The 13,056-nt window shown below is 40.8% G+C and overlaps 1 protein-coding gene across 3 annotated transcripts; it reads left to right on the top strand.

The window, feature by feature from the left end:
- The first annotated feature begins 259 nt into the window (after positions 1–259).
- LOC107209014 (nuclear cap-binding protein subunit 2) lies at positions 260–3,898 on the top strand. 3 transcript variants are annotated; one of them, XM_015638274.3, is made up of 4 exons: positions 260–540; positions 624–805; positions 1,080–1,129; positions 1,542–1,644. In XM_015638274.3, the coding sequence occupies exons 1-4, from the start codon at positions 460–462 to the stop codon at positions 1,613–1,615; spliced, it is 387 nt and encodes a 128-aa protein (XP_015493760.2). In that variant the 5' UTR covers positions 260–459; the 3' UTR covers positions 1,616–1,644. The 3 variants fall into 3 exon arrangements, with proteins under 3 accessions (XP_015493760.2, XP_015493758.1, XP_015493759.1); XM_015638273.2 differs by lacking the exon at positions 1,080–1,129 and adding an exon at positions 2,216–3,898 and having other exon boundaries at positions 304–540; positions 1,542–1,680; XM_015638272.3 differs by lacking the exon at positions 1,080–1,129 and having other exon boundaries at positions 301–540; positions 1,542–2,298.
- Positions 3,899–13,056: the final 9,158 nt, after the last annotated feature.

The following is a 13,056-nucleotide window of genomic DNA, read 5'->3' as shown; positions in this document are numbered from 1 at the left end:
AGGCGAAGCAGGCGCGGGGCCAGGTCGCGCTGGCCGCGGGTGAGGGCGGTGGCGGTGAGCCGGGCGGCGGCGCGGATGGGCCGCGACTCCGACAGCCGCTCCACGAGCCGCGGGCTGGAGAGCAACAGCAGCAGAGCCCGCAGCAGCGCCATGGCCGCTGCTCTCGCGAGACCACGCGCCCTAGCGCCCCCACAAGCGGGGAGCCCCGCAGCTCTCGCGACAGGTGCTGCACACCACCCCCCCACTTCCGCCGCGCTCGCGAGAGCCGCGTACCGGCTCGCCATTGGCTGCGCGCCCGGCGGCCGCGGGGCGCATGTGCGGGGCGCGGGAAGGCGCAGAGGGGCGGTTGGGTTGGGTGGTGGCCGTTCGTCCTGTCCTGTGCCGTGCCTTGCCTCTCTTGTCTTGCCTTGCCTTGCGTGCCTTGCCGGCCTCGGCCGGGCCGGGCCGGGCAGCGCCGCCATGAGCTCCGGCGGGACTCTAAGCATCCTGCGCAGCGATTCCTACGCCGAACTCAGCCAGTACCGGGACCAGCATTTCCGGGTGAGCCGGGGGCGGGCGCCGCGCAGTCCGGCCGGGCCGGGCCGGGCCGGGCCGTGAGGTAACGCTGTGTCCTTGCGGCCCAGGGGACGCGGTACGACCAGGAGCGGCTGCTGCGGAAGAGCTGCACACTGTACGTTGGGAACCTCTCCTTCTACACCACGGAGGAACAGATCCACGAGCTCTTCGGCAAAAGCGGCGATATCAAGAAGGTCATCATGGGGCTGGACAAAGTGAAGAAAACTGCCTGCGGCTTCTGCTTCGTGGAGTATCCTTGTGCGAGGCGACAGGAGCGGTCAGGGTGTGGGTGAACTGCTCTGTATTGCTGGCTCTGAGTCACAGGGGGGTTCTCCGAGGATAAAATTAATCCTTTGCTAAAGCGTCTGTGGGAGACCGTGGCGAGAGAGAGCAATGCTGGGCTCACGGTTGGACATGATGGTCTTACAGGACTTTTCCAACCGTGATTCTAGAATATACATTGCATGTCGAGCAGGGTAAGCAGATTGCTTTCAATTTGATACTTTAACCCAGATATCTTTTAGGTATTTGACCTCTGCATTAAATTCGTATGCACCATACCAGGATAAAAAAGGTCTCTCTTTTCATACGAATACACATGTAAAGTTTATGTTGGCTTCTTTCATCCCTAACGTGTGACTTCGTTTTGTGCACGTTTCTGAGGATCATTCTGTTACTGGTTCCAGTAAACTCATCAGAAATGTGAAAGTTTGCAGCAAGAATGGAGCATGCCTGGGGCTTCCCACTTGGTAGTAGTAGAGCTTTGTTCTGTTACATGTCAGCATGATTGACAAACTTAATCCAGTGTCTGTATTTTTAATGCTTGAATTGCTGCATGTTCCTCCCTTTTACTAGCAGTTTTCTTAGCAAGTGTAGCTTCATAAAGGTGGTTCAAGCAAAGACTTGGTTTTGTAGCCCATTTGATATTGTTCTTTTTCCCATGTGGTGAAAATAGAAGTCCATTTTTTCATTAACTTATTCCTAAGGTATTATGCCAGAGGAGATGCTGAAAATGCAATGCGATACATCAATGGGACCAGACTTGATGACAGGATCATAAGGACAGACTGGGATGCAGGATTTAAGGAGGGTAGGCAGTATGGCCGTGGAAGATCAGGGGGACAGGTAGGTTGTCATACAGCCTGGGATTTTAAGGGAATGGTGACTTTGCCAAATTTCTTGGTTTTGAAGGAACACAGAACAATTTCAAAAATAGCAGCTTAGGAGTCATTGTTGAAGGTAGCAATGGAAGACCAAATTTCACTAAAAGTACTTGCAGAAACAGCTCTTGGCTGCCTGGGGAGGTAATGCTTTTAAATAAGCCCAGAAAATGTAAGGGGCTGTCAGGAGCACACAGGACAGCAGGAGGCTTACCCCAAGTGGAGCAGGTGGGAGTGGCTTGTACCGCCAAAGCCCAAGGCTGGCCATCCTTGCTTGTGCTGTGTTGATTAGAGAGTCCCCAGACAGAAGGAAAGAGGAGGTTGGTTTATGCTGTTTTGGGTTTCTGCATGATGCACTTCACCTTCTGGTTGGTCAGTCAGCTCCATGTGGCCACTTAGTGTTGTGTTGTCAATATGACTGTATTCTGATGGCGTAACAATTATTGAGAAATTGTTTTTCCTTGTCTTTTCTGGGCTCCCCTTTCTCCCTCCTTCCTTAGGTCCGAGATGAGTATCGGCAAGACTATGATGCTGGAAGAGGTGGCTATGGCAAAACTGTTCAGTGCCAGTGACTCCTCAGCTTCACAAGAGAACCAAATCTGCATTGTAAATGTCCCCAGGCACAAAGCAGGTCTATTGCACACGATCCACAGAAACTCCTATCCACATTCCTGTGAGCACATCCCATGTTCAATACCTCTTCTGTTTTAATACCAGGATCCAAAGCATTGCAGAGAACCTGCGAGCAAGGCTTTAAGCATTAGAAAGCTGAGGCTTTGGTCTCGAAATGCTGCTATAACTTACTGAAATGAGCAAAAATGTAACATTATGGTGCTTTTTTTTTCTCTGGCAAAACTTGATTATTCTACTGGGTTTTGTTTACATTGGTATCACAAGGTGGTGAGCAGTGATAAAGGATGATTCATGGATGTTTCACAGATAAAGGCAGAAGAGCTTGAAAAGAAAGTGGAATGTCCAGGGAAATTTTTCAATTTCTAGGGAAAACTTTTAAGTTGCAGATTTTCTGGGGTTACTGGGCTAGCATCCCTTTTTGCTGGTGCTGTTCCTAGAACATTTACATGAACAGTCATAATAAAACAAATCAGATTGAGTTCAGGAATCACAAAGTGAGAAGCAGCTGAGCAGAGAGCCCACAGCAGACCTCTGCTGTCTTCTACAAAGGATAATTGTGATTGCAAGAGAAGAGCAAATACAAGAATTACAGTACAGTTATCTCACAGTTTGAGTATTAGTATTTTATCCCATCTGGTAGCTCTCTACAGCCTTAATATTTGAGGGCAGTATCTTCCCTGTGCCTGTAAGAGTTGCATGAAGCCAAGTTACCCCCAAAAGCTGTTTGAGGAACTGAATTTATACTGAGAAAGTTTCTTCCCAAAATAGGTTTTCTATTTGAGAAGTTAGATTTCAGACAACTTAAAAATAGAAGCAGAAGAGTTTTGGGAGGAGCCTTGCTTTCTACCGAGCATGTGATAAGAATAGTAAAAGAATTTCAGGATTGTGTGGCTTGTGTTTTGGTTTTTCTCCTTCCCCACTAGATCTTGTTCATACTGCTTGTTGATGTGATGGAATTTTGATGTACTGCAGACATTGGTTTAAAAAAATGTGATCCCAAGATCAATGAGATTGACCTGCTGAAACAAAATAATTTAAAAAGAACTGTTACAGGGCTTTGGAATTTCGTCATGGACTTTGGAGTTCCATGCAAGTGAAAATTACGAAGGTTTTGTGCAAATACCTTGTAGTCCATGACTCCTTATAGACTTTCAAAGGTGTGCAAAAGTTGATTTTTACTCACTGAAGTAGGAAGTTGTGGGAAATTTTGAATTGTATCTTGCATACAGTTAATCACAACTGTTACTGTAAATTGGAAGATGAGTGAGATTGAACAACTCCTTAGGAAGTGTGGGTTTGAGGTTTTTTGGCAATGTAGAGTAAAACTTGACTTTTGGGATCACTTGGTGCTGGTCTGCAAATAAGCTTTGAACAAAGTTACCTTTTCCAATATAGTACATTTGATGATGAGTTTACAGTCTGTAATCTGCTCTAGGACACTGCTGAAGTTATTTTTCATTGTATCAGTTTTGTATAAAAAATGTTACCAAAAACTCTAAAGTCACTTTCTTTTAAATAAAGCGGCAATATGAAAATGGTTTGTTGCTGTATTCAGACTCTTGGTCACATCCTTTGTTTTAGTCTCTTTTAAGATGAAAGGAATGAATATTCTTTCCCTTTGACTGGATTTTCAGTCTTGTTCTGTTCTTACCTGGATTCTGAAAGGTATTTGGTTAATGCTCTTTATTCTGGTGTGAATTTCTTTGGATTACAGGACAGAAATTGTTTATTGATAGTGAAGCAAATGTGAAAGTCTTCAGTATGTAAGAAGTGATCTTCAAGGTGACCTTCCTTATAAAAATGAGGTTTAAAATTATTTTTTATTGTAAGTACTGTCAGTACTTCTCAAAAAGTCATTCTCAAGTGAGATGAAGGTGGTAATAATGTTGTCACAACAATCACTGTTCTTTGCTGCTTATATGAATAGGTCTGTAAAGAGTATGTTTTAAAGTGATATTTTCTGTTTTGAGAGATACCAATCACAGTGGGATTTAAAAACATGATATGTCACGTGAACTCTTAGAATCTCAGAAGTTCATATAAGGGAAATTGAACGTAGTTTGATTGTTGCCTTCCCGATTGAAATTGGATCTGCTGAACCTAGTGCTTGGTAAAAGGAGCTGAATCAAGTCCTTGAAAGTTCTCTGGGGACTTCTTCAGCTTTCTGACATGCTGGTGCATTGTGATTAGGTTGTCTTGAGAAGACAGAATTTCGCATGCTTCTTGGACAAGCTACTTCATTACAATTATAAACACTTCCATGAAAGTTCAAGCTCTGTGTTAGCGTTTCTAAGTACTTGTTCATCATAATTAGCTACTTTTATGGAATTGTATTCAGAATAAAAAATCCAGCAGCAAAAAATATGAGTGGAAACTTAGATATGCCTTGATGGAAGGGAGGCTGTTAGAAATTAAAGCAGTGACAGCTTCAGTCTCTCTCTCTGACTAGTGCAAGATTTATATGCCACTCTTAGGCAGCAATGGCTGCAAATAAGATTTCTATTCACAGTATTTGAGTCTTGGTATTGCAGGGTAAATAAATGGAGTGTAAAAGATTAGATTATTAGAGACAAGATTAGATTAGAAAAAAAAGATTAGAAAATTAGAGACATTTGTTTTCAGTGACTGAAAGAATAATCCTGTTAGCAGTGTCTCACTGCAGGCTCATTCCAAGGTGGTCTGTGTGTTAGGTTACTTCACTGCCCTGTGCAGGAAACAAGTTCCGGTTCAGGTTGGTGCAGGCACAACTACTGTTGATGTTGACGATCCTTTCTACACAGGCAATTAAAAATACTGAAGCTGTTTAAGATAATACTCAGCACCTCATCTTCTGCATCTTACCACATTAGGCTTCATTTGAAGGAAAAAACTGAGAACTACTAAAATTGACATGGTTTGTACATGGTTTCATCTCTAAAGGAAAGACAATCTTAGTCAAAGTAATGCAGTCCACAGGGACTGACCTGCTCATAAACTTGTCTATTTGAGTTTGTAAAGCACAGGTTGTACCTTATGCCAGAGCATATAAATAAAGACAAATTAGGGTGTGCATTTTTCTTTGTGCTCTCAGGTTTCTGCTCCTAGCTGAAGCTTTCAGGTAAATTTGGTACTTTCAGGTAAGTCTCGGGCCTTACTGCTGTAAGTAAGGTGTTTTTCAAAAAGTTGGTGGAGAAGTGTCCTGGGCTTCAAAACATTGTGGTTTTGAATCCATGAAATGATAGTATTTGTACATTAAGACTGTGTAACTGCACAAAGATATGAAGTATATTGCACCCCTGCCAGTGGAGGACAGAGTTACATGACAAGAAAGTTTGCTGGTCTTGAGAAACTCCTTTTCTTGAGAAAGCAGGAGAGATCAGTTATTGTGTCAGGGTTCCACAATTTTTGAGGATGACCTTCCTGCCGCTCTGCTTCCCAATCTGTTTTCTGAGACAAAGATGTGCTTCACTTCACTGAGGTAATATTATTCTCCAAAGTTGCTTTAGCTTTCACCTTTCTACCTGGAGGCCATTTGAGTGTCTGTTTGGGTTCTTCACAGAAGGATAGATAGATAGATAGATACATACATACATACATATATACATACATACATGCATACCGAGTCAAACTGGTGAGTTCAGATGTGAGGTGATGTTTCCTTCAGCAGGAGGATGAAGTTGATGAAGTTTGAGTGTGGAGCACCCGAGGGGCAGCACAGGTGAGGTGTCCCTGGCCCTGGTCTAGGCAAAGCTAATTGTTTCTGCCCTGACAAGAAAAATTGCCGCTGTTCCAGAAGCTATATGAGTCAGGATTTCAGGCTCATCAGAAAACACTCCATCAAAACATTCCATCAAAAAACAGTGTGAATTAAGTTTTACTCAGTTAATGACTGAGAACACATCTTTTTTGTGTGCCTTGATGAGGATATTTGTGAAATCAAGACTATATATTAAATAATTTTGTTTGGTTTAATTTATTTAATTAGAGCTATTTCTGACTTCCTTTTCAATGTGGGCCATCTATTAATTCTTCTGGGACTGATGTGTTTGCAGTAGAATAGTATTGAACCATAATTTTTATTTTTTGAGGTGTAATTAAAAGACATATTTTCTCAAAACATAATTTGAAAACAAATGGAAATAAGATGAGCTATTTTGCTGTTTATCCAGTTGCATGCAAGATAAATAACAGAATAAATTAGCCTAATTGAGTCAGCTTGTCCTTGTATTTCTGGACAATGAAGCTTTTCCCTTCTCTACCAATCTCTTCCTGGAAGCAACAAAGTGCAAAGAAAATTCTAATCTTCTAGTTAGAATATGTTGAATGTTAATAATATATATTTGTATTATTATGGTTGTACATCTGAAGCTCATATACGCTTCATTATTTTGCATCAAATTTCATTAGATTGTTTCAATTTTCTCACTTTATTACTTTAAAATAATGCTCCTATTGTTTTATGCTTTGTGTCTTCATTTTTATGGGGAATTTTCCTGTTTTGAAAATTGTTGCTACTCTGTTCAGATTAATTGATTATAAGTTGGTGCTTTTTGTTTTGTGTTTGATCTTCTGCAATATCATTGTTGCAATCTTGAATTACTTTTTTGAAGACAAAAGTCCTGTCAGCTGGTCCTGCTGCCACAAGATGTCGTGAGAAGCCGTGTCTGGCTCCAGGATGAGTGGGGGCTGCCAGGATTCCCAGTCAGCTGAGGAGCTGTTCTGGAAGGAACGATGTGTTCTGAAAGTGCCTCATTTCACTGTACTGCTAGCTCAGTGTCTGTGTTTCTTGAAGAAACTCTTGCATGTTAGAATTCTGCTTGAAACAAAAGTGTCTGGTGACTGATTAAGCAGTCTTCTACGTGGCTTGAAGCAGTAGAGTTAGGAGTGCCTTAAGGTTGCTGATGTGTAGGATGCTTCACAGCACCAAGCACTGTAGAACTGAAAGATTGTGCAGCCTGGCAAAAGACTGTCTTGCGGTTTGGGTTTTATAGGGCTTTTTTCCCCTTTCTGAATTTATTCCAGTAAGAAGAGGAATATGTTTCCATGAACTAGAAAGAGCTTTGCTTCTGCTATAGATTCCCAGCTGAATTTGCTGTTTGGAATCTACATATTAATATGAAAAGCCTTCAAGCAGCGATCTTAAAAAGCTCCATCCTGCACCGAGGAGGTGTGTGCTGTGTCTGAGCTTGCCAGGGGGAGATTCAGCAGAGATTTTTTTTTAAGTTACTCAGATCTCTCACACTTACTCTGCAAGTCATGGTGGTTGTTTTGATGAATTATAGGATGCTGTCCTGGCAGGAACATAATTTTATCTCCTATGGAGTTCAGTGACATTTGTGTGCATAGTGCTAAAGTACTAAATGTTTTTAAATGAACTTCGTCTATTTATTTCTCCATAAATTAAACACGTAATATGGTGGCATACCAGGAGAATTCTTGAAAGGCCTTTTGCAACAGCACTGACTCCTGAGTTGTATGTCAAAGTGAGTTAGGAAAGCTGAGCAAAAGTGTCACAAAAAGTAATTAGAGCATTTTGAAAGAGATTCCAAAAGTTCCTCAGGATAATTGTCCATAATCACGTGCAGGAAAGAATTTTTCTCAGAATCCAAGGCCATGCTGGCCAGCAAATATTACTTTGTTTACAGAGTTTGACAGGAAAGACATTGCTTCAGAAAAGTGCAGAATCCTGGAAGGATATGAAAAGTGAGGGAAGATTCCACTTAATTTGTCAGTAATTCACGTTCTAGACACAAAATGGTCATCAAGGCAAAATTAAACATTAAAAGAGTCCCAGAAGCCTGAATAAATATGTGGTGTCCATCAACAGTCTCTGGATATGGTGTTGATTCTGTGTTTAATCATAAGTTTTCCCCTAAAGATGTTTAATTGAACTTAGACATGATTCATTCCCTGTTGGAAAACAAGTTGCTTTGATGTCTGTGAAGGAGTGGTGCTGTTCCTCGTGCTCTGCGAATTGTCCTGGCTGGGCCAAGTGCTGGGCAGGCTGGAGTTCTCCCTGAGCAGTGGCAAACACTCCTTGGTGACAAGGCGGAACTGAGAATGAAAGAATTAGCCAGGGCTCCAACTTCAGACAAATCTGAAGGTAATTAATGATTCCCAGACACAGAGTTGTCCTGAGAGAGGTGGAAACATATGCAAAGCTGAATGCTGAAAGCTTTCAGATGCTCAGGGCTGTGATGGGCCCTGACAGTGGAGTTGACTGGGCAGCACTGCAGAGAGCTGGTTTGCACTGGATGTTTACACATCTGTCCATAGGAAGTTCAGTCTGGATTGAACTTAATATGAGAGTACTGGAATCTGTATTTCAGGTTTTTGATATTTTATATTTAATAGATTTTAAGTGAATATGTTAGTACACATAAAATGCAGAATTGCCTCTCAGTATGAAAAATTGCTTTTTCAATATTAGCCAGGATCTTATACTGAGCTATGCAATTTAACAAGGAAGTTCTCTCTTAGCTGCTCACAATTCTAGAAAATTATCTTTGTGATTTGCAAATACACAATACCTGAACAAAGTCAAGTGTAAGTATAGTGTAATAAGGCTTTTTTTAAAAGTAAATTTTAATTTATTTTTAAAATTCTAAGGTGTAATTTATTTTCTAGTTTAGAAAGCATACAATAAAAATGTATTTTGTGTTAACATTTTAAAATAATTCATTATTTTTTAAACATTTTTTATTGCTGAATATATTGTTGCCAGAACTTCTATCAGTGACAGTGTAACTTACAGTAGAGATATGAGAGATTGAAATTGAAAAGGAATAGTGGTGACAAAAGCTAGAGGTAAAGCATGAATTTCTATTCCTTTTAAATGGAGGAAAGGTGTTCTGCATTTGTAAGGATGACATTGTTGCTTTTCAGACACATCTCAAAGATGAGCATTGAAAGAGAGAAGGTATAAAACATCATTATGTCATTAGGAATTCTAGTTCCATTCAAATAGGAAATGTTCTATTTGTGATCCTTAAAAAAAAGCCCTCAGGTCATGAACAGTATTTCAATTTGTTGAGAAGAATGTCAGAATAGTTTCCCAAAAGTCTGTACAAAATGAATGCTCCTTTTGAACCCTTTATTCATTCAATTTCTGTGGACATTTAAGAAATCATTGAAGAATTAATCAAAGCTATGTGTGGGATTACACAAAGCCCCCTCTGTGAAATTCCAGTGTTTCTTAGAGTATTCACAGCTTAGTTTTTGAGTGAAATAACTGTTGATTTCAGTGGGCCTAAACTTCTTAGTTGAATATACCAAAAGGAGAACCCACTTTTCCTTTGATTTTCTTTAGGTTATGTGAAGAATTAATTCAGAGACCTTCATGCATTACTGGGTATAGGCCAGGGAAGAGAATGGGGGACAGAATTTTTGCTGCTATATGGGGGACAGTTTTTTTAAGAGAAAAGGATCTCAGTTTCTAGATTTGAGTGGCATTAGAACATTTTTGCTAAGTGTGCTGAGCACTCAAACTTCTGAAACTTCGCATATGTGGGGTTGTTTTCTTTAGAAACAAAACACGTCCTATGAGCAGGGACATAAACCTAGAAGTGAAAAGCTTTTTGCATCTTCTGCTGTATTTGCAGTACAACTTTCCAATGGAAAAAAAGGAACCATATTGATGAGTGCTGATGCAACATACACGCCAGCAATGACATCATTGTTGTGGTACATAATAACATATTTGTCTTTTGAGTTCTGTTTGCCATTTAAAAAATTCACTAGCATCTCTTGATTTTTGTGGAAGGCTTTGTGGGTCCTAGGCTAACTCTGGTAGGAACAGAGATACTCTGAGCTGTATCACTTTGGGACATGAACTGGTGGGTCACTGTGATATGGAGCTGTACTTACTGGCTTCACTCTCTCATGTCAGCAGCTGCAACACAGGGATCATTGGGGGTGACAGCTATTATTTCTGAAATGTTATTATTCTATCTTTTTTTTTCCCCCCATTATGCCCTAACATATCAGTGCATTAAGAAGAAACCTGAATATTTGATTTTTCCCCAAAAGGCAGGAAATTGCAAGTTGATTTTTTTATTAAAGCAGTATGATTCATACTTTCCTTGAAGAATTCCAGTTAAGCATCTTAGGTCTTCTGCTAAATACTAAAAGAAAAAATTTTAGTGCTTGCCAACTGTTGAATTCCCTATTTCCTTATTTCTTGGCTAAGCTGTATATATTCACTTACTGATAGCAAATTTTCTGTTTTTTGTGTTTGCAAAGTTTACCACAAGTAGCCTGGCATTCTTCTTGTAAAAGATAGGGACCCAGTGCCATTCTCAAAAGCATTTGGCTGTTTCCTCTTCTCCTGTAGTAAATATTGTATGCAGCTGCAATGCAGCTGTTCTGAGTGCAGCAGGGAACACAGAGACAACCTGCTTCAATGCACAGCCCACATCTGTGCTTGGAAGAATTCAAAGTGACAGGAAGCATGCTGAGGCCATATGTCAGCAAAGCAGAGTTCAGAGCAGGCTGCACTGTAAGCACAGGTTTAATTTCTAGCAGTTTTTGAGGCAGTTGTGTCTGGATCATTAGGAGCAAAAGTTGCATTCTCTGAATTACCATTATGTGTCGGCAGTTGCTTGACAACTTTGAGCCAACTTGGAAATACCTTCCCCAGAAGCTCATGTTTAACTTGCACTCAACTGCTGGGACTTAACTGCATTTCATTCATTTTTGTGTGTGTTACCTTTTTATGTGTTAAATAATCAAGAATTTGTAAGTGTTGCCTTTGTTAAGGGCCTTTGCAGCTGTGGTCTGTGCTGAAGGGACATTTCCTCTGTGAGTGGTCTGGTATCTCCAATATCACTCCTGGGAGACCTGGCAGAAGGACAGTACATTGTCTTTAAAGCACTTCATCAGGTCTTAATCCCTTTTCAGTTTGGGAACACTGAAATGAATTGGCTGTTTGAATGCATTTGACTAAACAATAGCTTAACATGAGAAAGATGGCAACTTTTTGATGTGATTCTTAATCAAGAAAACAGAATGTTCCCTTTTTATTTATCTGATTAAAGGAGCAGTATAAATCAAACAGGAAAAGCTGAAATTGTTCATCTCAGTCCTTGGTTGACCTGTGCCAGGCAAACATTAAGAGGATAACACAAAACAGGTTGCCCAGGGCCTTGTCCAGCCGAGTTTTGAATGTCTCCAAGGAGAGAGACTCCACATTTCTGGGCAACCTGTTCTGTTTTTTGGGCATCTGTGATAAAAAGGTATTTTCTTGTGTTCACATGGAGTTTCTTGTGCTTGTGGTGGTTAATTTGAAAAGAGGTCATCAATCAATTTTTGCTTGTGAAATTTCCACGTTTTTTGAAAGTGATGCTAGAGTTTGAAGCAATGTGATTTCTTGATGAACTTTTGCTTCCTCTCCATGTTTTCTTTCAGTGTCTCTGCACTAGCAGCTTACCTGCTAGCACAATGTCCTTTCCTGCTTTAAATTCTCCCACATATTCTTTGGCTTATGTTCCAAGTTGCATGGATGATAATACCACATTTGTTTGCTCTTCTCTGCATCTGTGTAATTTGATCAGCAGTGCTAGTGAGTGTTTTCTGGGGAGAATTTAACTGATAAAGCCAGATTTGTCTGCTGAAAATGAGGAAAGCATAAGGTGACCTAATGGGAAGTTAAGGCCAAAATATGAACTTCTGGGGAGAAGGCACAGAAAAGCTGCAGATCACTGCCTTGCTGTGACTTGATTTGTGAATGTCAGAGCCACCAAATGTGTACCATACTCTGCCTCAAAGTCACACATTTAAGCTACCTGGGGTAACTGTAATATTGTTGGAACTGCTGGGTGCTGTGACCTGGCCCTCAGCTGCATTTGTAGCTGTGTGTTTGTTTGCCTGCAGTCTTACACAGTGCCTGCCTGTTACTGGATCACAGAATCATAGAATGGAATCATAGAGTCATTAAGGTTGAAAAAGATCTCCAAGTTCATCAAGCTGATGGAACTTGTTGACTGCACCATAGTACAAAGTGCTGAGTATCAAGAATTCACATTGCAGTTGGTGTAAAACCTATGACATATTCCCAAATAACATAGTTACAATCAGGATAGTCTCTGGGCGATTGTTAATACTTAGTTAAAATTAGAAAAATATTTTATATTCCGAGAAATTTATTTTCCTGACCTTTGTGACATGTTTGGCTCTGGCCAGTATGTTCTGTTCACATCCTGTGCTATTTTTAGTAACATTGATTATCCTTCCCCCCACTTCTTTTGCAAAACAGAATGATATGTCTTTTTATTGGTATGTGTTACTTTCACACGTGGGTTCAGTTTCACCAGTGATCAAAACCAGATGTGTGAGGAATAGTTTAATCTGAGTGCTGCTGGGCTAACTGCAGTGGACTAGTGGATGTGTGTCTTTCTTTCTCTTACACATGCAAATGAAAGTGGAATTTTAGACTGTCTCCACTGAAAAGGGACAAAAAGGCAGAACATGTAGTTTTTGACAAGTCTTAAATATGATGATTTTCTTTGGAGATTCATTTTCTGTAAGATGCATTTCTGGGACTGTGTTGAGTGGATTAGCTAAGGACCTGCCAGACATGGGGTTAATTGCAGGACTATCAATGGACAGTGGAAGTCTCTGTTCAGAGCTTCCGGCAGTGGCAGGGAGATCAGCCAGGTCTGTGTTGACATAAGGTTTTTCCCTGTCATTGTGCAGAGTGTGTCCCATATTAGCCAAGCTCCAAACAGTATTA

The sequence above is a fragment of the Parus major genome, chromosome 9 (genome assembly GCF_001522545.3).
Source record: "Parus major isolate Abel chromosome 9, Parus_major1.1, whole genome shotgun sequence".
In the NCBI taxonomy this organism is placed as follows: domain Eukaryota; kingdom Metazoa; phylum Chordata; class Aves; order Passeriformes; family Paridae; genus Parus; species Parus major.
This window is presented reverse-complemented; position numbering and strand designations above follow the sequence as displayed.